Below are 27342 nucleotides of genomic sequence, written 5' to 3'. Positions count from 1 at the left end.
GAAAGGTCACTAAATAAATGATTGTAAGCCAAGGATTACAGGAATAAAATTGAACATAAAGCCTGCTGACTTTTCATAAATTATTAGAGACCTGGCCTTGGGCCTAGGACTGGGGCCCTGTGTGTATCCAGAGATTGTTCTCATCTGCAATGGTATTTTAATTTTTCATGTGTTTATTTAAAAAGTAATTTTAAAATACTTTATAGAAAATATTATTTCACAGGAAGAGTAGTGGAAGCTTGGAGCCAACTTCCAGCAGAGGTAGTGGGTCAGTCATCAATAACTGGGTTTAAACATCCTTGGGATAAACACACGTCCATCATCTGACAAAAATTTAAAAAATAAAATAAAAATAAATCAAAATGAATAATTAAACAAACAAGCAAATAAATAGAAAACAAAAAGTTTCAAAGGGCAGACGCTAAAGGCCACTAGGTCTTTTTCTGCCATTAGTTTATTATGTTTCTGTTTTATTTTTAATTTTTTCGCCACCCAGAGTCACTTGTTGAGATGGGTTGGCCACATAAATTGATTGATTGATTGAATGTATGAATGATTTAAAGCTGCCCGGAAGTGTTGAGTGCAGAGCAGCTTGCAAGCTTAATTAATTAATATTATTATATGCGTTACTAGAAACTGTATTCTTTCTCTCCTGCAGGCAACAGGTGTTCACTGCTTTTACAGAAGAGTTCCTGGCAGCACCTTTTACAGACCAGATATTCCATTTCATCATTCCAGCACTTGTGGATGGAGAAACCTGTTTTCCCTACGAACTCTTTCTGAATGCACTATTATTCACAGAAAGTGGTCATTTGAGGGAAAGAGAGAGAGCTCCTTGGCTTTTTTACTTTGTTCTAATAGCTGGAGAAACTTACTTAGGTATGTAAAACAGTCTTAATCCACTTTCAATATATACTCTAAAGCAAGACTTCCCAATTTTGGCAACTTTAATATGAATTCTGAGAGTTTGAAGGCAGCACATCTTAAAGTTGCCACGGTTGGGAAACCTGCTGTATAACATGCAATCATTCGAAAATGGCACTTCGCTTACCAGCCCATGCTTCTTTTCTTACAAGCCACAATGCTATTGCAGCTGTTAGAAGGCATGAGAACTTCCCTGGGGTTTTCTTGCAGTATTCTGATCATGTATATGCTGAGATGATGAGAATATGCTTATTTTTAAAGGATTTTTCTTCAGTATTTGTGTATTCTACAGAATGGGCTTAATTATGTTTTTCTTCATAGGTTCTCTTTCAGAAGAAGGGCTGCTTGTGTATTTGCGGGTGCTCCAGTCATTTCTTTCTCAGTTACCTGTCTCAATGTCAGGTACAGATTGTCAGGACTCAGCAAGTGACTCTGAAGATGAAGAAATTAGTAAAATGTCATCCATGCCTGTAAGCTCCTTATTTCCTGTTTTAGATAATATAAAGATCTTTGTAGGCCTGTTTCTTCCCAAAACAATGCACAGGAGAGGTGAGAAATAAAGTAAGAATGATAAAAGATTATTGTGTCAGGATAGATACTTCGTTAAACCACTCTGTCGATGTAAAAATTCAAGATATCCGTCAAAGGCATTCTTGAGCAGAATATTGCCCAGTATTTGCTTAAATGCTAAAATACTAACTGCAGGTGTAGACATAGGTGCACACTAGTTTCATGGGTCTTTGAGAAAGATTCTCAAAGCAAATCTTAATATAAAGGAAGGAATGTGCTGTATGGACGAAGGAGATTTAAGGCCTTGACTTTAAACGCCCTTTAAAGTTACTGGTCTTTACTTTCAGTTAATTCCAGCTACAGTCTCTGCAGTATCTTCAGAAGTAGCCCTTCATTTGATACTGTGCAGCGGCCCGGAAAATAAATAATATTGGCTACATCAAATCGTTTCAGCAACTGCCTCTGTTGGAAAAAAATGGTAATGGCAGTCACAGTTTTTTAGGCCCATTTGCAGATCTAGATAAAGTGCATAAACCCTCTTGTTAATTATTGAAAGAGAATTTCCAAGTACCTAGTAGTTATATGTTTAAATGTACTGTGTTTCCCCAAAAATAAGACAGGATCTTATTTTGTTTTAAACCCTGAAATAAGCACTTGGCCTTATTTTCAGGGATGTTTTATTATTTTTGAGGTGCAGGAGGAGGTGAGTGTGGCTACCTCATGGCTGCTCTGTTGGAATATTTTTGGGGAGGACTTATTTTCAGGGGATGGCTTATTTTAGTGCATGCACTCAAAACTATGATTGGTCTTATTATCCGGGGAGGTCTTATTTTCGGGGAAACAGGGTATTACCACATACCTGTTTTTGTTAGTGTTTGCAAAGAGTATTTTGTTTTTTAGAAGAGATTGGACAACCATTTGTCTAAAACGGTGTAGGGTTTCCTGCCTGAGCAGGGGGTTGGGCTAGAGGACCTTTTCAACTATTCTATTCCTATTCTATTTCTATTTATTTCTAATTCTTATTCTCTGTTCTGTTCCAACTTTTTTGTAGTTGATGTTTAAATGCTCAACCTTAAAATAATGACTAAGGCAATACCACTTCGTGCAATAGAAAACTCGTTGATTTCTTTGGGAAAGATGGTTGCATCATGTGCATGTAATTAAATGGGTAAAGATCTTTTGACCAGTTTTGCAGAATGGAGATTTAGAGGTGAAACAGTGAAATAATTTAATATAAAAATGGAAAAGGGAGCTACAATAACCACTCTTTTCAATAGATGTTTACTTCTGACAGATGTCCTTGAAAGTTGCTTCTAACTCTTAAATATTTTTGTAGAGCCAGTCTAAAAGTTATCTGTGGGGAGCACACGAAAACAAGTTTAAAATCTATGAAGGTTTTAGAAACGATTCCTTGTGGGGGAGAAAAATCTTGAAAGGATTCAAATGTACTTGGAGTTTGGAGTAGAAATAAACATAATGTTCTCTCAACATCTTACCAAAACAGTGGAACATAATAGCTAAGAAGTATTTGTCAGTTTTTCCGATATGGCTTCTAATTAATAATAGTCACACACCTGCTATTTTAGGTCAAAAGGGACCATATTCTTTCTCAGAGAGGAATTTAGTATTTCAGCTTCAATCTTCAAGTGCTTCCTGGGTACTTTTATTAAAGTAATTGTAGAATATTCTATAATGGCACCACTTAAGCTTGATCAAACTTCATTGATATAAACTTGAAGGGTTTCTTTTCTTCCTTTCTTTCAAAATATAGTACACTTTATATTACCTTTGGTTCTGCTGATAATTGGACAATTTATAAGTTTTGCTATATTCAGTGGAATAAAAAGAAAAAGCATAACTGTATATTTGTGTTGGTACACAGTATTCATTTCCAGATGTTGGAGAATGCTGACAATAAGTTTTATATAACTAGACATGTTGGTTGCAATCAACATTGCAGAAGTCACATAATATTTTGTGGTTTATTGTGGTAAAGAATGGAATTTTAATAAGTGGCACTGAATTTAGCACTTGTTTAATGAAAGTCCGCCTGTAGATTGTGAACAAAACCGTCACTATACTTTGTATGGATTTAGAAATGCTATTCTTATTTGCTGATTTCAAATAGTGAAGAAATATCAATGTTAAATATTTTTTAACATGTTCAAATCTGAGAACTACTAACATACATGCTATTCCATATATTATTTGCTGGAAGTAATCTATAATGAACCATGGTGACATATTGGTTAGAATGCAATACTGCAGGCTAACTCACTGCTCAGCTGCCAGGAGTTTGATTATGATTGGCTCAAGGTTGACTCAGCCTTCCATCCTTCCGAGGTCGAAAATGGGGACTCAGATTGTTGGGGACAACATACTGACATTTATAAACTGCTTAAAGAGTGCGGTAATGCACTATGCAGCAGTATATAAGTGCTATTGCTGTTGCTATAATATAACTTTCTTCCCTATATGTAAACTTTTGGATGTACTTTATTATGAACTTTGCTTTGAAAATTACCTGAATTGAAGGAACTTATTCTGTTAAGTCCTTGCTTGTTTTAAGAGTCTTAAAGGCTCACTCTGAAGTATTTTTCATAAATTGTTTTTAATTTTGAAATAATTCAGTTTGACCAATTTAAAATGTAACCATCCCCTATTTAATTTTACAGGGTGATGGAAGAATATCAGTCCAATATATAACTGAGGAGTGTCTTTCAAAGCTGGACACGAAGCAACAGACAAATACCTTGCTAAACATGGTTTGGAGAGATTCAGCTAGTGAAGAAGTCTTCACTCTGATGGCTTCCATTTGCCATACATTGATGGTGCAGCATCGAATGATGGTGCCAAAAGTCAGGCAAGTGTAAAAAGATACGTGAGTTCATGTACCTAATTTATTACACTGAGAATGACTTTCCACTCTTGCATGTGTCTGTAAAAATACTTCTTAGTTAATCTGTTTTGTGATAAGGTGTTAATCAAGTTTATTGATTCATAATAGTGTAGAAAGTGTAGACCTTTGGAATATTGAAGACTGACAAATATGCCACTACTTTGTCTTCAGAAATATAATTATATTTTAAATATTTTTATGGTTCTAAAACGTGAACAGTAGTAAATGCAAAGTGCATGCATTCAATAATACAATATCACTATTTATTTATTTATTTATTTATTTATTGAATGTATATAGCTGCTCTTCTCTCTAAAGGCAGCTCTGGGTAATACACAACAGTCAATATAGAACAAATAAAAATATATTAAAAGACAGAAATAAATAACATTGCTACCCCTTTCCCTACCAATTTTTGAATTTGTGTTGTCATAATAAAAGTTGCTTGATTATGTGTGTGATATAAATAATACCTTTTGGTTTTGGAATGCAGTGAAGCCCGGTGAATTCAAATTGCTTTGTAAACAGTAGTGCAGAAAACAAATTGGTACTCACTTCTGTTTATAGCTTTTCGAGGAAGTAAGATGTCATTGAACCTGTGGTAGTCTGATTAGGGTAATTACGTCTTTGTCAACTAATTGCAATAAAGCAGGATGTGAGTTCCGGAGATCATCGCAGAAGCTGAATGACTATGCCTCCCTTTATTGCAGTTAGTCTATTGCTTTGGGTAGTAATTATGGAATTTAAATGCATCATTGTTTTGACATGAAGTTTATTGATGAATTGTGTAAGAAAGTTGATTAGATGTCTCTATGGTCTTAATTGCACATCTGTATACTCTCCTTCAAGGAGCTATGTTTTAAATCCTGTTGCTCTTTGCATAAATATCTTTAGTTGATGTTTCCATGTTTTAAAATGGTTAATTTGAATGTGGCCATATCTAAGTCTCCTGTAACACAGACTTTGTAAACTGATAATGGCAAGAATTCTAGCAGACTCAAGTTTGCATATGGTTCTGGATATGTGCTGACATTCAGTTTTCTATGGGATAAATAAAAATATTATCTCCTACTGTGGTCATCCACAGTTGTTTTACTCCCATTCCTTTCATCGTGTGATAAACCTAAAATGCAATGTTGATGCATCAGTCTATCTGCTTGTTGCTGTTAAGCCAGAATTTCAGGAATGCATGTGTATAGTCTTGGGCAAAGCAAAGCAGTGGCTTTGTTATACCCTGGTCTCTCAGTCTTTTCCTGAATAGATAGTGTATTGATTGATTAGCCTTATGACCATATCAAAAATACATTAAAATGCAGGATATAAGTCCAGGATAAAATAGTTAAAAGGAAAATACAGTAATAAAATATATATGTGATAAATAAAACCAACCAACATTCAGGAAAATACGTTGCCTTTACAAGATACCCCAATACATTCAATATAACAGATACTTAGCTATAAACGTAGCAGTTCTGCTCACAATGTATAGATTAGAACCCAGGAGGAAATAGGACAATCGGCGATTCAGATCACAGCAGGTTGTTCTTTCAGGTAGGGATGCTAACTATCTAAGCTTAAGAAGGGCTTACATTTGACAGTCAAACAAAATATGAGCCAAATCTTCAGACACTACATATACATGTCAGGGGTGGATTGATGCCGGCATTACTGCTGGTTCGGTGCATGGACAATTTCGGTGCGCACGTGCACATTTGCACACAAATAGGTCTCTGCATGGGCAAAATATTTTTAAAAATGAAGAATTTGTGCAATGAAAATTGTTTTGTGCATGTGCAGAAGCAAAAATCAAGATGGTGGCACCGTAGGAGAACTTGTTTGGGGGTGTGGCAGGCCTGGGTCGCTGCCGATTCCAGTAATCCTGGCCGCCAAACCATTACTGGTGCAGCCGAACCGGTCTGCACCGGTAGAAACCCCCCACTGATACATGTCCCTTTTCATAAATAGAAACAAGAGAAATGCTAACAGAGGGTTTGTGTGACGCTGCTCTTAAAATACCCACTTGCAACACCTTCTTGGTTACTACTTGTAGTGAGTGACAATCCATTTTAAGTTTGCATTCAAGACTGCTCCTAATTGCTCCTCTCACTCATTAAAAGTGTGCATGAACTGTGTGGGTTAATGTTGAGATATACACCTTGATTATTGTGCAACTTCTGAATAATTACATTTCATTTGCTGATTCTGTGGTAATACATTTCTACTCTTCCACTCCCACTTGAGTGATAGATGACTTGATGGAATTTGGCATTGTAGCTGTAATATAAACAAACACAATCTACTTTCATGTGTTTGGTGACTTTTATGTTTATGGTATCTCTGGGGAGCAGTTGTATATCATGTAAATATTTTCATTTTGAAAATCACATTTAAAAAATATAGAGTAACTTGACATTTAAAAAGTAATAGAGAAATATATAAAAAAATAGAATGCATTTTATGTATTAGTTCAGGGTTCCCAGAGGGACGTTAGCAGTTCATTTAAAGTTGTATACTGAAAGATTCCACTAGTTTATTTAATCTTATGTAATTGCAGTCACATCTGCTCCCTTCTACCTGTGACTATAGTTTAAAGGAAGTGTCAAAATATTCTGTCCTCCTCTAGTGACCTCTGTCCAGCTGTACGAGCTGTCTTTGTATTGTATTCTCTTCATTAACTTAAATGGTCTCAGTGGGAAACAAACCCATTTTATGGCCTAAATTGAAAACCTTGCCTTTAAGTAATTAACTTATAGCAATTCCTCGACTAAATAAAGCTTAATGGGTCATTTAATCTCTCCCATTCCACCAGCAATAATTTGACACTTAAAAAAGAAAGAAAAGAAAAGAAAAACCAGCATACATAAATCATAGGGATTTATTTATTTATTTATTTATTTATTTATTTATTTATTTATTTATGCCTAATTAACCAGTTTGCAGGATTTTCATAAAATGCTTACTTCATATAAAGAAGCAGCATTATTCAATTTTTAAATGAAAATATATATCATAAAAGAAACAAAACTTACAAAATGTCCTTTGGTATATATACAACTTGATGTGTATATATGCTTTCCACTTAATCATTGTAAGATATTTGTGATTATGAATAATATTTCAATTAGATTATTGAAGTTATAAAATATTTGATTCATTATCAGTAATGAAAAATCTTAAAAATATAGATAATACTAAATACACTTTTAGTATTATACCCTTTTGTAAGTTTAATTTCAAAAATGAATTTATGGTTCAGTTTTATCAATAATTGGAAATTCCAAAAGAAAAGTATTAGTACCAAAAGCCCCAAGCAAAAGTACATAAATAGAAAATTCTTAGTTATAAGTACATAATCATGGAAAGTTTGAGTCTTAAACATTGTAAAAATACTCTAGGAGGATCATGTGCTCAGCTTGAAAGAGGTCTACGTATGCAATGGATGCTAAGAATTTTGCAAGGAAAATGTTTTTGAAGAATATAATGAGAAAATTCAGTATCATCTGGCTATGCTTCATAGATTTTCAAGGTGAAAAGCAAGAATTGTTATTTTGAAAGCAGTAAATTTTTTAAATTTCTTTTTCTGTCAGCGGATGTGGTAATATTTATTGCACTTAGACCACACACTGACTATCAATTAGATGCCTGGTGCAATTTAGTGCTGGGTTTGACCTATAAAGCTCTTTATGACTTGGCAACTGGCTGTATTCAGGTCTGCTTGCTCCAAGTGGAATTGGCCTGACCCTTAGGAAGGTCCAGGGAAAATCTGCTTCTCTTTGGGGAGGTAAATTGCTGAGGCCAAGAGCAATGCTTCTCAAAACAAGCATTGGTCTCTTCAATAGCCTCCCTGTGGAGATCAGGCTGCCCCCTCGCAGATTGTGACCAGGTTGGGCTACTTCTGCTTTTATATTTAAGCTTTAAAAAAAAATCTTTGTTTCAATAATATTTGGTTTTATGCCTAACGTGAATATTTTAAATTGCATTTCTTTATATCACATTAACTGCCAAGAGTCCGTTGATTGAGAGAAGATATAAAAATGGATGGAGATAAGGGTATAAAATTCAAAATCATAATGTAATATTAGATATTCATATACTTCACAAGAGATTTGTGACTTTTCTGACATTTATGGTCTTCGTTTGTTTCTTCCATAAGGATATTTGGAAATTTCAAATAATTGTAATAGGACTAAATGTATGATACTTACAATGCATTGCCATTATAAGCATGATTCAAAACAAAAGATACATTTTTAATTAAATGTGATAAAAAAATTCCTATCTTAATTTGGTCCAACGTTTGGCTTTATTATTTTATATCATCTTACAATAACATTACAATTACGGTAATATATCGGTATAAAAATGAATTGATTCTGATGGTTTGTGAAACATGAAAAGGCACAGTGTATCGTGGTTATCTGTTTTTAATATGATGAATAAACATTGCTTTTCCTTTAATAGAAAAGATTTTATGTATTGATATAAACTAGCTGGCGAACCCTGGAATATTAATTAATATTAATGTCTAAGAGGGGTAATTTTGAGTAAATTTTGAAAGAAAGGTTTAACAAAGATATTTGATAAAATTTATACTTTCTCTTTTTCCTTCTAGACTTTTGTACAGTTTAGCTTTTAATGCCAGGTTTTTGAGGCATCTTTGGTATTTAATCTCAGAAATGAAAACACGAATGATTACCGGGTATGTAGTTATTTTATAAATATAGACAATATTTATATAGAGTAGCATGTACTGTATTGACCAAACATTTCCAAAACTACTCCACAGTAAAAAAATAAAATGATAATTAATGTTTTTATTAAAACTGAATATTTCAGTCAAAAATAATAATTAGAAAAGTGCAAGAGGTTTGAAATTTTGGAATTACACAAACTTAAGATGTTTCTTTTTGTTATTCCCTTTCCCCTTTCCCTTTTATTTTAGTTTGCATTTTAATGTTCAACTTACAAATTTAATAAAGATAATATATATTAAAAAATATATGTACTTTAAGAACATTTCCTTCTATTCATGTGAAAAAAAAGAAGAAAATGTCTCTTCTATTTTATATACACTACTTGAATATGGTGAGAGGTTTTTTTTTGGAGGAGGGGCTCTTTTATTTTATTCTTACTGTTGAGATAATTATTGTCCTGCATTTTAAAATCTATTTTAGCAGTGTCACTTGCTTTCTACGGAGGGTGGCAAAAGCTCACCTGTCCTGGTAGATGGATAGTAGCTCCTTGTGAGTGTTCAGTTTTCCTTGAAGATGAAACGAGCGTGCATTCTGGATTCATATAGTCTGATTTTGTGGTGCTGTTGTATTCTCTTAATAAGATTTCTGTGTACATCTGGTAGCTGAAGGCAGGGATTAAATAACAAAGTTTTAGATTTCCCCTTGTTTTCCCAGTTATGCTGCCAAGTAGTGACTGTCAAGAGAAAATACTATATTAATAGATCTGTACAGTGTTATTTCATCAGAAATTATTTTCAGTATTTTACTAGCTATAAATATTACTTACTGTTGCACAATAAGTAACATTTAAATTCAGATTGGGTAGATGGCCTTGAAATACTCCGAAAATATAATCTGGCTTCTAAAAGAGGATATTTCAGAAAAAAATCCAAAATGGGATGTTAGAAATAATTTCTAATCATTTCTTTTCCCACCCAAGCCATAGGTGTAAGTGGATAATAGGGTTATAATTTTTGTTTTTTTGTTAAGGTCTATGGTGCCGCTCCTTCAAGTAATTTCACGTGGCTCCCCAATGTCGTTAGAAGATTCTAGTCGGATCATTCCTCTCTTCTACCTTTTTAGCTCCTTATTTAGTCACTCACTTATTTCTATCCATGATAATGAATTCTTTGGTGACCCTATAGAAGGTAAGGGCATCTTCTGTGGATTTTCTCTCAGAACTCATAATAACATCATTATAAATATTCATATTAGATGTCCTCCTTCATCTGAAAACATAAAAATGTTTTTAAATGAAATTTTTGAATATACACTTTTAGTTAGAATATTTTATTGTTTAATTATAAGCATTGCTTTGTTCTCTTTGTATTTTAATTTTCTAATCTGGAAATGGACACAGATTATAACGTAAAATACAAGGTTTGAAAAGGCCTACAAAATAGATTAGCCATTAAAGGTAGTCCTCAGGTTACGGTGGCAATTTGAACTGGAATTTCTATGGCTAAGCTGAAGTCACAACATCACCACATTGCTTAGTGGTGGTAACTACCAGAAGCTAAGATCAGAAGCTTTGGTTGCCATAATTAACAGAGGACCATGCAAGTTTTTAAGTGAAGATTTCACATGATCCCAACTTATGACATCTTGCTGGCTTCCCCAGCAAGAAGGGGAAGCTTCATAGAAAATTCTGTTGCTATCTTTCTTTTGGGGTCTCCAGGCAGGCAGAAAATAAAGAAGAGTTATGGACCATCCCTACTTTGCAAATAGGCTTGTTGTATATATCAGGTTTAAGGAAACCACAAGATGCAGTTAAATTGCTACTGGAACATCTCTCTGTTAATATGACAGGCAGTGTTTATTAGATTACATTGGAGTGAGGAATAAGCATAGATAGATTTTTACTATTTCAACAGTACAGAGACAAGCAAGTATCTTCTAGATATTTGGGCTACAGTTTTAATCTAATCCAAGGATAGTTGATAGCAAAGCATTGTGAGAATTGCAATTCAAAACTTGAGAAAGAATCTTTGCCTATACCTATGCATTTGATTTATTAGAATAATTAATTCTTCACTGTAATGTATAGATCCACATATTTGAGCAAACACATTATTGTGAATTCAAATTATTTTTATCTTTTGCTTAGAATCCTAGCTTGGTCACAATGCTAAACCATAAAGTGGTTGACTTGTTTTTGGATTATTGTGATGAATGATTTCACGCAATGCAAACCAGACCACCATGGGTTGATCAACAAGTTATCCTTCTAAAAAATCCTGTTAAAAGTACTATGTGAGAATTCAAAGAGAGCAAGACTGTGTCCTTAAGCACGTTTTGTATTTTCTGTAGTTGTAGGTCAAAGACAATCATCAATGATGCCTTTCACATTAGAAGAACTGGTCACATTATCACGCTGTCTTCGCGATGCTTGTTTAGGAATTATTAAATTGGCCTATCCAGAAACCAAGCCAGAGGTTCGTGAAGAATATATTGCAGCATTTAGAAGTATTGGAGTCACTACAAATACAGAAATGCAGCAATGCATCCAAACAGAACAGAAGCGGTGGATTCAGCTGTTTAAGGTATACACGGTTGATTCATAAGAGAATAAAGCAAGATAACTCCTTTTTTCACTCATATGGAGGAACAGATGAATGCAGATCTAGAGTGGACAAACATTTAAAGTTTTATGCAATGTCTTCAACTGTGATTCTGTCATAATTTTCTTCAACTTTTGATGCTTTCCTTCTGCTTTCAGTTCTCAAAATTCTCAGCAGGCTCGCTGGGAAACTTTGGGTATTGAAAAAGATTATGTTAAAAATATGTTTGTATTTTTTAAAAGAGTGGATTTCTTAAGAAGTTTACATGTCAAAAGAGAATATAAAAATGAATATTCCTTTAAGCTCTTCTGATTCAGCAGCTGATACTTGATATGTGTTCAATATGTTCTTGCAGTTTTTAAGATACATTTTGGTCTTTGCAGAATGGATTCCAATGAATGTATTGTCACACATTTATACATAAGGCATATTTAGATCTGAATACTATTCTCAGGATAAAACTTCAGAGGTGGATGCCTTACAAAAATAAATCACCATAGACCCTTTGTTTTAAGGGGAAATGTACATGTGTTCAGATGGCTTCAGGTGAGGTTACACTAACGATCCTTCATGCAAGCTGGCTAATACTTGGTGAGCTTTCATTTCTTCACAGCATACTTCAGGTCCAGAGGTGGTATTCTGCCGGTTCGGACTGATTCACCCGAACTGGTAGTGGAAATTGTGGGTGCCCCCCCTCCCCCCGGCTCAATGCCGTCCCATTTAGGCACTTTTTTTAAGCCAAAGCACGTGCACGGAAGGCTGAGCTCACATTTGTGAACCGGTAGGGAAGGTAAGTGAATACCACCCTTGTTCAGGTCTTTGGACAATTCATTGAGATCCTTTGGGAGCTTTTATATGCCCTATTAAATATATTAGTAATTTGGTCTGTGATGTCATGTAAGCCATTTGAGAATTTTTGAACTTCTAAAATCGAGGAAGCTTATAGGCAGAATTAACAAGCTAGGCTGCATATTAGAAGATTACTTGTATTTTTCCCATACAGAAAAGACCTTGGGGAAGGAATGGATAAACCAGTAAGGGAGGAGGAATGGAAATTCAATCCTGAGAAGGCACAAGAAAGAACCTCAAAATTGCCCCAATTTGATTCTGTTTGGTATAAATTGGGGAAGAGAGAAATTCTGATAGGCTTTTAATTCTATAATTATTACCTAAAGTAATAAAGTAGGATTCCTGGAATCTCTATGGTGTCTGTATCCTGACTGCCTGTTTTGAACAGCTGGTATTACCATTTTCTGAAAATTGTCCATGGCAGCTAAGATAGCTCAAGAGTATTTTTGAATTAATTTATTTTATAATAATTGCTAGATATTTATGTAGTTTATTTTTTTCTGATCTCCCAGTGATACCCATTAAGGCAGTAGGGTAGCAATTCAGGATATAACTGTTTCATAAGAAAGTGCTTGACTTGCCATGAAATGTCTGCAGCAAACACTCACAGTCAGCTAAAATTACTCATTAAAGGAGTGGAAGCAGAAGAAATGCATTTTCCAAATTAAATGCTAGATTTACAGTCCGTTTAATACCAGCGACCTCTCGCACACTAATGTTCAGTTCGAGTCATCAGCTGTTCCTTTAGGTCTTTTATCACTGTTTTTGTCAAGCTATCTATTTAATTGAAAGAAGTTAATTGAATGAAAATGATCAACTAAGCTTGTATTAATATTGCTAATGGAACTTTCTTCTTGGCCATGTTTGAAGAAAAATGTCAAGCTAGACTTTAGGAAAGACCCATTAATGCTTGCACTTAACCTGATGGGCTAATTAAGGAATGCTTATTCATTCTACAAGTCTACAATAGCCTCTATCCCACCCATTTTGTCTGATTTTTACAAGACATTTCACTTATGAGCAATGAACATTATGGACATTAGTAGCAATGAGAGTAGCTGATAATATTTTGATTGTGTTGAATATTGTACAAAGCAGGGCAAGATACTATGGAGATGTAATAAAAGATTGCAATTTTAATTAGTTATCCATTTGTTATCTAGTAAAGTTTACAATCTATGAATATGGACCTAGTATGCTTACATATTACAGAAATGTGAAGTGCTCTGGTATTATGCCAGTTTTTCTCAAGCTGATGTCCCCCAAACATATTGGCCCAATGGCCCATGATGGCTGAGAATTTTGGAAACTTAAATTCAAAATTCCTGCTATAAAAAGAGTTTGTGCTGGGCTGTTGAATCCAGCAAGCTTTCTATGTTGAAATCTACAAGATGAACTATATTTACTTAGAATATTACCAGTAAGTATAATTGGTCAAATCTGAAAAAAATCCTTGTGGGAATGATGAATGGTATACAGCAAAAAGCCAGTTATATAGTTAGTAAATATAAAACAAAAATTAGCAAGTGTGTGTGTTTGTGTAGTTATTTTGTTTTGTATGCATTTTTATTTAAAAAATTGAGCTGTGCAGGATTTTTCTCAAAAGATATTCTTTAGTAGCATGTATAATTTCCGTAGTATGTGTATGTAGAAGAACAGATACAAATGAAGCATATAAACTTGTATGGCTTATATTGTGACAAAATAAATATTCATCTTTCAATATGTGATTCACAACAAAAATAAGAATATTTGACAAGGTCAGAGATCTCCTACCTGTAGCGGTAAGTAGACAAATGAAAAAGGAATGCTTATTGATTATATAATGGTCAGTGAGTCCTTTCACGATGATCTATTTTTTTCCTGTTCAAAATGTGTGTGGAAACTTAGTTATCACAAAAAAAAGTGTGAAAGACACTCTCAATCTTTAATTCTCAGTTCTTCTCAAATGCTTAAAAGTTTCATACCAATATCATTATTATTTTATGGGGTTAGTGCAGTTAGCTAACATTTATTGAAGTTTACAAAGAGTTAGATATTTATGGATTTTTTTACATAGATACAGAAGAAACCATGTTAAGGCTTGTGGAAAGTAAGCATATAAAATTATCAGTTTTTAACAATATTTCAGAATAAAATGTACTTTGCAGGTGAAAGTCACTACCAAAACGTATTACTTTTGAATCCATTCATCTTAATGGATAGTCTTGATACAATGTTATTTAGTAATGGGATTGATGACAAAATTAGTGGACCAGAGGAATGCTGTCGATATAGTTTACTTGGACTACTTTTGAATCCATTCATCTTAATGGATAGTCTTGATACAATGTTATATTTAATAATGGGATTGATAACAAAATTAGTGGACCAGAGGAATGCCGTTGATATAGTTTACTTGGACTTCAGTAAGGCTTTTGATAAGGTAGACCATAACCTACTACTAGATAAAGTAGAAGAATGTGGGTTAGACAGCATCACCACCAGATGGATTCGTAACTGACTGACCAACCGCACTCAACATGTAGTCCTCAATGGAACTGCATCTACATGGAGGGAAGTATGCAGTGGAGTACCCCAAGGTTCTGTTTTAGGCCCAGTACTCTTCAACATCTTCATCAATGATTTGGATGAGGGAATAAATGGGGAACTGATCAAATTTGCAGATGACACCAAGCTGGCAGGAATAGCCAACACTCCAGAAGATAGGCTTAAGATACAGAAGGATCTTGACAAACTTGAACATTGGGCACTATCTAATAAAATGAAATCCAATGGTGAAAAGAGTAAGGTTCTACATTTGGGCAACAAAAACAGAATGCACAAGTACAGTATAGATGATACCTTGCTCAGTAGTAGTAACTGTGAAAGGGATCTTGGAGTCCTAGTGGACAACCGTTTAAATATGAGCCAGCAGTGTGCAGCAGCTGCCAAAAAAGCTAACGCAGTTCTAGGCTGCATCAACAGAGGGATAGAATCAAGATCACGTGAAGTGTTAATATCACTTTATAATGCCTTGGTAAGGTCACACTTGGAATACTGCATTCAGTTCTGGTCGCCACGATGTAAAAAAGATGTGGAGACTCTAGAAAGAGTGCAGAGAAGACAACGAAGATGATTAGAGGACTGGAGGCTAAAACATGTGAAGAACGGTTGCAGGAACTGGGTATGTCTAGTTTAATGAAAAGAAGGACTAGGGGAGACATGATAACAGTCTTCCAATATCTCAGGGGTTGCCACAAAGAAGAGGGAGTCAAACTATTCCCCAAGACACCTGAGGGTAGAACAAGAAGCAATGGGTGGAAACTAATCAAGGAGAGAAGCAACTTAGAACTGAGGAGAAATTTCCTGACAGTTAGAACAATTAATCAGTGGAACAGCTTGCCTCCAGAAGTTGTGAATGCCCCAACACTGGAAATCTTTAAGAAGATGTTGGATAGCCATTTGTCTGAAACGGTATAGGGTTTCCTGCCTAGGCAGGGGGTTGGACTAGAAGACCTCCAAGGTCCCTTCCAACTCTCCTATTGTATTGTATTGTATTGTATTGTATTGATTATTTTAAGATTATATTTAAATTTTGTTCACAGATATTTTTTAAAAACGTAATTAGTTATTATTGGAAACACGCAGAAGAGGCCTTCATCCTGAAGTGGATAGACAATGACTAAAATGATGATGATGATGATGATGAATTAACTCTGCCAATACTTAGTTTAATGATTTAAAATTGTTGATTATTTTTCACAAAATTTGTCCAGTGTCTTGGATAGTTGAGGATCATACTTGATTTTGACCCAAAGATGCAGAGGATGATTTATTGTCTTTATGTTCTGGAATCAGCCATGATGGTTAGGGATCTGGGATGTTGAAATCCAATAGAACTGGTGAGAATCTGGTTGAGGAAAAGTGAACTCCAACCAAATTCTCCAACTGTTAGTCTTTCTCTTTCTCTCTCACGCAAACTAAATATATGTATTAGGTATAAGTATATTAATATAAATACAAATTCTGTTTATAACTGAGTCTTGTTTTCTGCCTTCCTGCATAAAAATACTTCATAATGGCTGTTTTAATCATCTAGGTAATCACTAATTTAGTGAAAATGCTGAAATCTAGAGATACAAGAAGGAATTTTTGCCCACCAGATCATTGGCTATCATTACAAGAAAACATTAGAGCAGATAAGGTAATATAGAAATTATTTTTTATTTTAAAAAGAGCTTTTTTCATATTGAATTTACATATTTAAGCTGTTTTTATATCTCAGTGTTGCAATTTCTTAAAAATTAGCATGCATACCAATAATGTACTTTTAAAGTTTCAGCCCAAGACATTTAACCATCATATTTAATGTACTGCTAGGTTACACAGCTTTATGTGCCATCAGCCAGACATGTATGGAGAGTGAGGAGAATGGGAAGGATAGGCCCCTTGCAGTCAACTTTGGATGGTAAGAAATGGTTTGTTGTTGAAACTAACCTGTGCAGGAGACAACTTTACTCAATATCAGATTTGGTTTCACATTGCCTGCATTTCTATTTTTATAATGGTTATCTATCTGAAAAAGAGACCAATCTTTCTCTAAGAAATGACCCATGAAGGGGCTTAGAATGAAAAAGAATGCCGTTACAATGATTGTGTGAAGACAGGTGCATAACAATGTCCTTTTGATTTGTTTAATTCCACTCGACTCCTCATGAGTTAAACACAATTAATGTGAAAGAGTCACTGACTTGCATGTGACAATGTTACTTGTGTTTTCTCATTTATTTAAATGGCAGGCTCTTTTGTTTCTAAATGCCTTGTGTATTGATGACTCAATCCCATATTTCTCTTCAAATAAATAACTTGATGGGGCAGTCTGGATAAAATTGACTAATTGGCTAGAATAATTGAACCGCTGAATTTAGATAGTGGCTTACCTTTGCTGTACATGCAGTTTCTCTTTTCAAAATGCTTTTAACCCTTAGCACAATCAATTGCCTATCTTGACTAATTGAAAATGTTTGCTGAAAATTTATAAAATGCTTGCAAGTTCACGTACCAAAAATTGCTATTTACTTAAGTTATCACTCTTGTAAGGTTCGTTTTGCAGTGAAGATGTTCTTCTGAATTGATCTAATTAAAATTAACTTGTAGGTTAGAAGTGTAGCATTTGTTGTCAGATTTTTTTCTGAAAAAGAAAAGAAAAAGAAAAGAAGCGAGACTATTTTGCAGTACTTTCCTGCAATTTGATTCCAAAGAAAAGTGTATCTTACTTTAGTAACAAATAATACACCGCTCTTTCAAGAATATTTATTAATTCTCCCACGTAGTCCTTGAATGTCTTCTTTGATATGTAACATTCGTATTTTCAAAATAATTCTTGTTTTGAGAAATTTCATTTTCAGCTATGCTTGCGGTTTCACACTGTTTTTGTTGCTAAATTTTCCCTTCACTTTCCTTCCCCACTTTCCTTTATTTTACATCAACACCCCCCCCCCCATGTCTCCAAACTTTGAGAGCAACGTACTGAATATATAGGTAGTCCTTGACTTATAACCATTTGTTTAGTGACTGTTCAAAGTTATAATGATGTTGAAAAAAGTGACTTATGATCAATCCTTACATTTATGATAGCTGCAGCATTCCCACCATTACATGATCAAAATTCAGACTTTTGGTAACCATCTCGTAGTTACAACAATTCCAACATCCCAGGGTAATGTGATCTCCATTTCTAATCTTCCCAGCCAGCAAATCAATAGGGAAAGTTGGATTCACTTAGTAACTGCATGATTCCTTTAACAATTGCAGTGATTTGTTTAAAAAAACTATGGCAAAAGAGGTTGTAAAATTGGGTGCGATTCACTTAACTACTACCTTGCTTAGCAATGGAAATTCTTGTTCTACTTGTGGTTGTAAATCAACCTGTAGTGGTAAAGTTACAATAGGGAATGAAGGCTGTCTTTCTTGTTGCAGCACCCGCTCTTTGGAATACTATTTCCCATAGGTACCAATGGTTCCTCCTCAGAAAGCTCTGGGAATGGCTGTTGGCCCTTTGGGGTAGGCGAGCTCAGGAAACATACCACAAGAAATATTAGAATAATACATTATTGATAAAGACTATGCTAATAAAATCTTGGAAGCCCAATCAAATTTCCTCTTCCCTCCCTCTTACACCAAAGAGTATAAAAGAGAAAGCAATTTTTAGCTTCCCCCTCATGTCTTCTTGCTTTCCAAAGTTGAGCTCCTATTTACTAATGGTCATTGCATATTTTTTCCAAGGTCGTTTCTTGGTCTTCAATTTTTTCTATTGTGTGGTTTCCTTCTGAACACATATGATCTGTGTTTTTATTTTATAATTCTTGTTTTAAAACGCTGTAAGCTGGCCGCATGGAACAATGCGGCGGCCGGGGCCTTGGACCGGGTTGCGCCTTTGCGGCCTCTCCGGTGGCAGCGAACCACCCTGGCCCCTTGGTTTACCGAGGAGCTAAGGGTGATGAAACGCCACAAGAGACGCCTAGAGAGCAGATGGAGATCCTCTTGCTCCGAATCTGACCGAACACAGGTAAGAGCCTACTTACGGACCTACCTTGTGGCACTAAGGGTGGCCAAGCGTCGATACTGCGCCACTCTTATTGTGTCCACAGAAAACTGCCCTGCCGCCCTGTTTCGGGTGACCTGCTCCCTCCTTTCACAGAGGCCGCGGGAAGCCCCACTGCAGGGTAGAGCAGAGGAATTTGGGGAATATCTGCAGGACAAAATCGCTCAGATCCGGAGTGAATGGGTCTCCCTCAGTGATCCAGAGGAGACGTCGGAGGCGAGTCTTGAGGGACCATTCTGGGAGGAGTTTGACTCTGTTGCCGCCGAGGATATGGACAGGTTACGTGGGCGACTGCGGGCCACCACATGTTTATTGGACCCGTGTCCCTCCTGGCTTATACTGGCAGCCTGGGAGGTCACACGAGGCTGGCTCCAGGGACTAGTGAACGCTTCGTTGAGCGGGGGGTCCTTGCCGGCTGTCTTGAAAGAGGCGGTGGTGAGGCCCCTGCTTAAGAAGCCTTCTCTGGACCCAGCAGAGTTAGCCAATTATCGTCCCGTCTCCAACCTTCCCTTCCTAGCGAAGGTTGTAGAGAGTGTGGTGGCGCAACAGTTCCCTCGCCACCTGGAGGAAATTGATTATCTAGACCTGCGCCAGTCCGGTTTCCGGCCCGGTCACAGCACGGAGACGGCTTTGGTCGCGTTGGTGGATGATCTCTGGAGGGCGAAGGATGGGGGCTGTTCCTCCATCCTAGTCCTACTAGATCTCTCAGCGGTTTTCGATACCATTGACCATGGTATCCTATTGCGTCGGCTGGAGGGGTTGGGGGTGAGGGGCACCGTATTGCGGTGGTTCTCCTACCTCTCTGGTCGGACGCAATGTGTGTTGGCAGGGGAGCAGAGGTCGACCTTGAGGCCACTTACGTGTGGGGTGCCACAGGGGTCGGTCCTCTCACCTCTCCTGTTCAACACATACATGAAACCGCTGGGCGGGATCATTCGAGGGTTCGGGGTTGAGTATCATCTGTATGCCGATGATACTCAGTTATACATCTCTACCCCGAACCACCCCAACGAAGCCGTCGAGGTGATGTTATTTATAAATAACAATAAAATGAATAAGAAAAGCCAAATTTACCTGTATAAGCTGAAACTCTCCAAGCAGACTTTTGAAACCTGGTTGTTGGTTGAACAGGTGGCATATGTATTTATTAAATAAGTGATCCTTAGTTCGCTGGGTTAAACTAAGTAGCCTTCAAGTATTTCTTCAATTTTATTTAAGCTGTATAATGAATTCTAATATTTAGGCTACACTTTAATGGGATCTGTACAGGTAAACCTCAATTTATGACCACGGTTCATTCTAAAATTCTGTTGCTGTGTTAAGACAGCAACAGTTAAGAGTCTTTTACCCCATTTTATGACTTTTCCATAATTGTTAAGTGAATCACTCAATTGTTAAGTTAGGAACACAGTTGTTAAAGTGAATCTGGCTTTCCCATTGACTTTGTTTCTAAAGGTCTCACATCACCCTAGGACACTAAATATGAACCAGTTTCCCAAGCATCCGAATTTTGATCATATGACCATGGGAGTGCTGCAATGGTTGCAAGTGTGAAAATGATTATGCCACTTTTTTCAATGCCATTGTAATTTTGACCAGACACTAAACAAATGGCTGTAAGTTGAGGACTACCTGTAATTCAAACTATATGGAGAACTCCAGGTTGCCCATTCCTGATGTACATAGTACTGTCCTCACCAGTTGAGGAAGAATGGAAAAGATCATATGGTACTACATAATAAAGCTAAATTCTGATCTCTTTGTTTAAAAGTGGGACTGGATCCAGCCCCCCTTTCTGTGTCGGAGGAGCGACAGCTTGCAATATTAACAGAGCTGCCTTTTGTGGTTCCTTTTGAAGAAAGAGTAAAGGTGCTTTATCTTTTTTAAGCCTTGTAATTTTTAACAAAGTTTTAAATATTGCTGAAAGTATATTCTTGTTAAAGGTGTATATAACATTTTAGAATGGAAATGTTTCGTGCTGTTGTTTTGAATTTGAAATGGTCTGTTCTTATTTCTGTTATTGTGCTGCCATTCTGAAATTACTGGCTAGACTTGAAGATATTTTTATATAGTCAGAGCGGTCATTTCAAATTAAAAGCAACTATTTCAAATTTTAAATATTTTGAACGTTTGCTCACTTTTTAAGTCTTGAACTATGTGCGCCATAAAAGACAGCATACATTTATATTTTGCCCATAGGAGATTGATTACAGAACTTTTAGTGAGGACTAAATTTTGCAAGCTCAACATCTCAGTTCCATGGTTGGAGGAGATTAGAATGTTTTTGTATCTCTCTCCAAATATTGAAAATAGCCTGAGTTAGTTTAATATATTTTTTATTCTTAAAGTGACTGTGACATTGAAAAGTACAAAAATTACAGTTGTGTTGGAACCTTAGTTTTCTATTCAATCAGAAAGGTAGCATTTAGATCAAGAAAGATGACACATCACAACAGAGAAATTTTTAAGTGATATTGTCAATTCTTGGTCAGATTTTTTGCTCTGAACTACAGTTCTTGCACTAAATTGCAGGTAGAATTTTCCCCCCATTTATCTGTTGTGATATGTAACCTTTCTTGATCTAAAAGCTACCTTTGTAACTGGATAGAGAATTAAGGTTCTAATACAAATATACATTGCACCCATTCATATGTTGTCTTGAATGCAATTGAGCAGAAGCTATAAAAGCATTTGCCATTCATTGGCATGGCAGGAAATATTTGTAGAAAGTATTTGTAGAAAGTGGTGGCTGCAATATTTTCAGTGGTGGCAGATAAAAATGATATTAACAAATGAGAAAGTGATAAATATCAGCCAGTAGAAGGAAGTAGAGAATCTTGGCTAACCACAGCCATGAAATGATTTGGTGAGTTCCATCTGCAAATCTTCTGAATTAAATTATCTTTTGTTCGGCTTCTGGAATAGTTTGTACTGATTTTTTTTAAGATTCAGGCCCTACCCATAAATTGTTTAAAATTTTGTAGTTTTAGGTTTTTGAGGCTATTGTAAGCGATCATCATATAAACCAGGTTTTCCTCATCATTTTCATTTAAAAATTACCACATAAACTTCTGTTAATGCCACAGCTTTCAGCTAATTAGCAAACTGAATTCCAAGAATTGTGCTGCTGTCAACATGTACTTATACTATAAGGGAAATGGAAGATAGTTTCATAAGAGATATAAATCACTGTTACTGAAAAGGACATTGATAAATGTAGGGGAAATGTGTTGCTTAGTTCATGCGGAAGTGTTAGAAGTGGCAAGAATCTTGTAACTTTAAGCTTTCGTTCATGTGTTAGGTAAACTTCTTAATGCAAGCTTTTCTATGTGAAGGCGTGTAAAATACTAGTTTAAAAAAAATCTTACCACAAATTCCCAATACCTTAGCTCTATGTAATGAAATTGAAATGCTACTGAATTATGTTGTATTGAAAGTCCATACTTAAGTGTAATTACTTTTCCTTTCATGACTTACTCCATACAAGATCTTTCAAAGGCTGATCTATGCAGACAAGCAGGAAGTACAAGGAGAAGGTCCATTTCTGGATGGAATTAATGTTACCATCAGAAGAAATTATATTTATGAAGATGCATACGACAAACTTTCTCCTGAAAATGGTATGATATTTATAAATTGTTCAAATGATTTATCTTGAGAACTATAAAAAATTAGATTGGGACACCTAGAAATCTTATGCTTATATTAGGGGATATTAGACAGAAGACTGATATGCTGTAAAATCCTGTACAGCATTAAACATTCCACGTGTTTGAGATTTTTTTTTAAAAAGAGATCATAGTTTACAATGATGGAAATATTTTGTAACAACATTTTAAATCTTTTAGATTATTAAAAAAGCTGTTGTGTATTGATCTTGAGTGGGCAGAATATTTATTTATTAGACATTATTACATTTCACCTTTTCATAGAGGAGAGCAAGGTGACATGCATAATGCTCCAGTCTCAGATTTTCCATGCAACAACAGCCTTGTGCCATGTGACATGGTCCATCTGTGAGCATGATGATGAATCTGAAATAATCTAGGCGTTTCCACAGGTGGAAATTCCACTAAAATTTCCTTAGTCCCAGAGGTTTAGTGCTATATGTCACTGGCTTTCTACTTTTCATTAATCAGATTTTCACTATCTGATTTATATGATGTCATTTATCATAGTCTCCCCCCCCTGTAAAGTAATCAGAAAATTTGTGAAATCCGTAGAAAAGTCAGCCATGAAATTAAAAGCTTATTTGAAACCCTGAGATGCATTAAAATGCAGATTGATTTATATCTGCATAAGAAAACAGACATGATTGATCTGTTCCTATGATCTTGAGTAAAAGAGCAAATTTACACTAAATGTTTTGGGCTACTTTTAAGGCACAGTTAGAAATTATTTCTTGCCATGGTCAGATCTCATATTCTTAGTAGCCAACTTTTAAAGAAGATACTGTCTATTAAGAGGAAATTTTTGTGTGAACGTTAACAATAATTTTAAGAGTTGAACTATTTTCTTTAGAACATTAGAATAAATTATTTGTAATGGAATGTAAAAATGGCCTTGGAAGATTTGTTGGGGGGTGAGGAAGAGATGCTCTTCTTTCTGATTTGTGAGAAACAGGCAGAAAAAAGAAACGTAGACATTATCTGCTGTAATTTATCAGGCAGTATAAAGACAGAACCGGAAATTTGTACTTTCGAACTTTCAAGATTGATGTAATTTTTTTCTCCCACCATCTTCCAAGATCATTCTCATACTCCATTACAGTATTGCATATTCTATGGGTGTAAATTCTCATCTAATGTGAATGTGGGACCCAGAATCTCCTGAAAGTATTTCTGATATTTACCAGACTAAATGTTGGAACAAGTTACTAATGAACACATTAACTATTCTGATATATTGGAAAAAATGTGGATAAGAATATTGGCTTAATTTTCCAGATGAAAGAGAAATGACTTTGGAGCAAAATGTGTTTTATTTTCCTGTGTCAAAACATTTGAATAGATGTACGCATGTTTTAAAAGGTCAGAGGCAATTACAAAAATATGTGAATGCTTGAATGGAAGCAAGGGCTAAATATAAAACGTACCAACATAGAAGGAGAATAGATGTAAGTCAAGACCCCTTTGAATAGACCTTCAGTGATAGTTGCTTTGTCATCTTCCTTGATGTAGCCTCTACATATAAATTCTACATGTAAAGCATACATAGAAAACTGGTGCTCCAAATATTTAGACTAAAGCTTCCATTGGTCCCAACAAACTCAGAAATGGTCAGGATTCTTGAAGTTTTAGCCAACAGACTTGCCACAAATGGCTGTTCTAGAGAGGAATTACGTGCTGCGGAAAAAGCTACACTATATGGCTTCAAATCCATATTTCAGTAATGAATATTTAATTTTTTTGGTTGTAAATTGTTTTGATTTCAATTAGGAATGAGTGGGGTGGAACTATAGCAATATGCAGTTTTCTGCATTGCTGAGAGTAGTTGGTGTTGGTAGGTTTAGATACATTTAAATGCTATTTGATGTTGTTTGCACAATCAACTTTTTTGTGGATTTGGATGTGTTTATAATTAATGTATCCATAGTTTATTCTATAGCCTTTCTTTTATTTCTTCAGAACCTGATTTGAAAAAACGGATTCGTGTACATTTACTCAATGCCCATGGTCTAGATGAAGCTGGTATTGATGGGGGTGGAATATTCCGAGAATTTTTGAACGAACTACTTAAATCAGGATTTAACCCTAACCAGGGTTTTTTTAAGACCACTAATGAAGGATTGCTTTATCCAAATCCTGCCGCACAAATGCTTGTTGGAGGTTCTTATGCACGGCACTATTATTTTCTTGGGCGGATGCTTGGAAAGGTAAATAAATGCATGAATATAAAAACTACTTGAATGCTGCAAAATACACACTGGTCAGGTCAAACTTTAGTAGAATATTCTGAATGGCACAAGCAGGTTTGTATATATTTCTCCTTTTGTTTCAATGGAAACAAAAATCTGTACTTTATCCGTCTGACAATTATTGTCTCTCAAACCGATTCATAACATTTTGAAGCAAGCACAAGGGGAATGCAAAAGAAACAAATAATTTTTTAAAAGACAGTATATGCTAGCATTTATATCCCTTAGTCTGATCTGTTCCTGGTAATTATGCTTTTTAATAGCACCTGGAATGCTATGTTACTGTCCAAGAAGCAAATTGATAAAAAGATAGTTGATTCTGTGAAAAAATTTAAAATGGGAAAAATATAGGTTGTATAACTTGTTTAGCATGTTCAAAGACTAATTTTGTTAATAGTTACAGCATCAGAGTGGAAACGAAGAGACCTTGAGTTCTTCTCCCTCCTTAGCCACAATGTCCAGCTGGGAGACTGGGACATTTAGTCTCCTTATCTCAAGATTCTATTTATTTTATTTATTTCTATTTCTGTTGTATTTACAGCAAAATGGTGCGTATCACACACCCACACAAGGATACAAAAGATGAGAAAGAGCAATATAGAGAACACCATCTGTGAATCAGAAAAAAATAACTGCGCTACCACTTAGCAAAAAAGTGTATTTTTTAAAATCCTTTTTTATATTGACTAAAATAAAAATACACACAATTACAAAAATCCATACCTTTATCAGTAAAATTTTGATTTAAAAGTACCTATTTTTCAGTTTTGATTACTCTATTTATTAAAGTTGTTAAACTCCAAATAAGCAGTGTACAATTCAAACATTGTAGACCTTGCAGGAGAACCCATATTGGTCTACGGTGGCAAAATATAGAAGGTATTTTGTATCACACCTATTCCAACTAATATGTTTTTATTTATTTTTATATTGTTTATTTTGTGCTTTTATTTGTTTGAATCATGTAAGTGTGAGATAGGCCTCTATATAAATCAAATAAAAAATAACCATCATTCTTACGTCAGTATACCTTAGGTACCATTCAGGTGCACATTCTCACATCTCTATAAGTGATTGGGAAAGGATGAAAAATAGGTACTTCCATACTTTGTAAATATGTTTATGCCGAATCAAGGACATTTGCCTAACGTGTTATCTTTTTAAACAAAAAACCTGTGTCTGATTGAGATAAACTGAACCACACATTAAACCTTGACATGAAAAGAACTACTGGTCACTCAGAAGATAGAAAAGTTTTGCAGTGTGTGTATTCTGTTTATGTAGGGACAGGATGATGGTGTTATCTAATAATTAGCTATATCCAAGTGCAGAAACATCTATTAAGTGGCATTCAGCAAGAAGATAAGGCACGGTCTTATTGTGCAATCCATACCTTATTTTTCAGCCCCTGTCCAAATTGAGACTTTAGCTGAATAATTAATCATCCATTTATAAAAATGCTTTCATAGCATCCATTTGTAAGCTATTTCTAAGGTGATTTGGTATGTTAATAAAAGTCCTTGTGGGAATAAATGGCCCATGTTATAAAAGAAGTGCCAGATTAAAGCAATTGTATAAACCAAAACAACTGTGTTTATGCTGCAGTGTCACTGGAAGCGAAATATATTAAAATTGATACTTTACATATATTTTATTTTTAGATAGTCATGGGGAAATGATCAAGTATGTTTTAAGCAATCATGGTTATGTTAATAAAATTAGGTTGCCATTTTGATCAAGCTTTGCATGTTCTTACATTTTGATTGTATTTAGTCTTGATTCTGCATACAGGTAGTTCTCGACTTAAAACAGTTCATTTAGTGGCCTTCGAAGTTATGACAACACTGAAAAAAGTTACTTATATAATCGGTTTTCACATTTACAGCTGTTGCAGCATCTCCATGGTGATGTTATCCAAATTTGGAAACTTGGAACTGGCATGTACTAATGACTGTTGCAGTGTCCTGAGGTCATGTGTTCATTTTTGGGTGACCTTTTGATAAGCAAAGTCAATGAGGAAGCCAGATTCACTTAATCTGATAAAGATTGTAAAATGGAGGAAAATTCACTTAGCAACTGTCTTCTTTAGTAACAGAAATTTTGGGTTTATTGTCATACATCGAGGACTACCTCTACTCTGTATATTTAACATTATTTGCCATTATTTTGTGAAAGCATTAGGACTCCCTACAGCTTTTAAGAATTTCCTAATAGGCAAGAACAAACTTCTTACTCTTAATACTAATATTTCATAATGGAAATAAAATAAGATGCTTTTTTAATATAACTTGCAACTAAGAGGCGTTATTCTAGAAAAACAGGTAATCCAATGGGCGATAGAAATGTTAATATATGTATTTTGA

At 35.2% G+C, this 27342-nt stretch overlaps 1 protein-coding gene across 1 annotated transcript in view; it reads left to right on the top strand.

The window, feature by feature from the left end:
• Window positions 1–27342, top strand: part of UBE3C (ubiquitin protein ligase E3C) — a 68661-nt gene that overhangs the window by 14659 nt on the left and 26660 nt on the right. Inside the window, exons 8-18 of the mRNA XM_081932277.1 lie at window positions 659–879; window positions 1246–1394; window positions 4110–4297; window positions 8946–9032; window positions 10057–10214; window positions 11377–11609; window positions 16558–16662; window positions 16839–16926; window positions 20834–20931; window positions 22550–22682; window positions 24690–24937. Of these exons, the coding sequence (XP_081788403.1) occupies window positions 659–879; window positions 1246–1394; window positions 4110–4297; window positions 8946–9032; window positions 10057–10214; window positions 11377–11609; window positions 16558–16662; window positions 16839–16926; window positions 20834–20931; window positions 22550–22682; window positions 24690–24937 (1708 nt within the window). The remainder of the gene's footprint in view (window positions 1–658; window positions 880–1245; window positions 1395–4109; window positions 4298–8945; window positions 9033–10056; window positions 10215–11376; window positions 11610–16557; window positions 16663–16838; window positions 16927–20833; window positions 20932–22549; window positions 22683–24689; window positions 24938–27342) is intronic.

The sequence above is a fragment of the Natrix helvetica genome, assembly GCF_964273705.1.
Source record: "Natrix helvetica genome assembly, chromosome: Z".
NCBI classification, from domain to species: domain Eukaryota; kingdom Metazoa; phylum Chordata; class Lepidosauria; order Squamata; family Natricidae; genus Natrix; species Natrix helvetica.
This window is presented reverse-complemented; position numbering and strand designations above follow the sequence as displayed.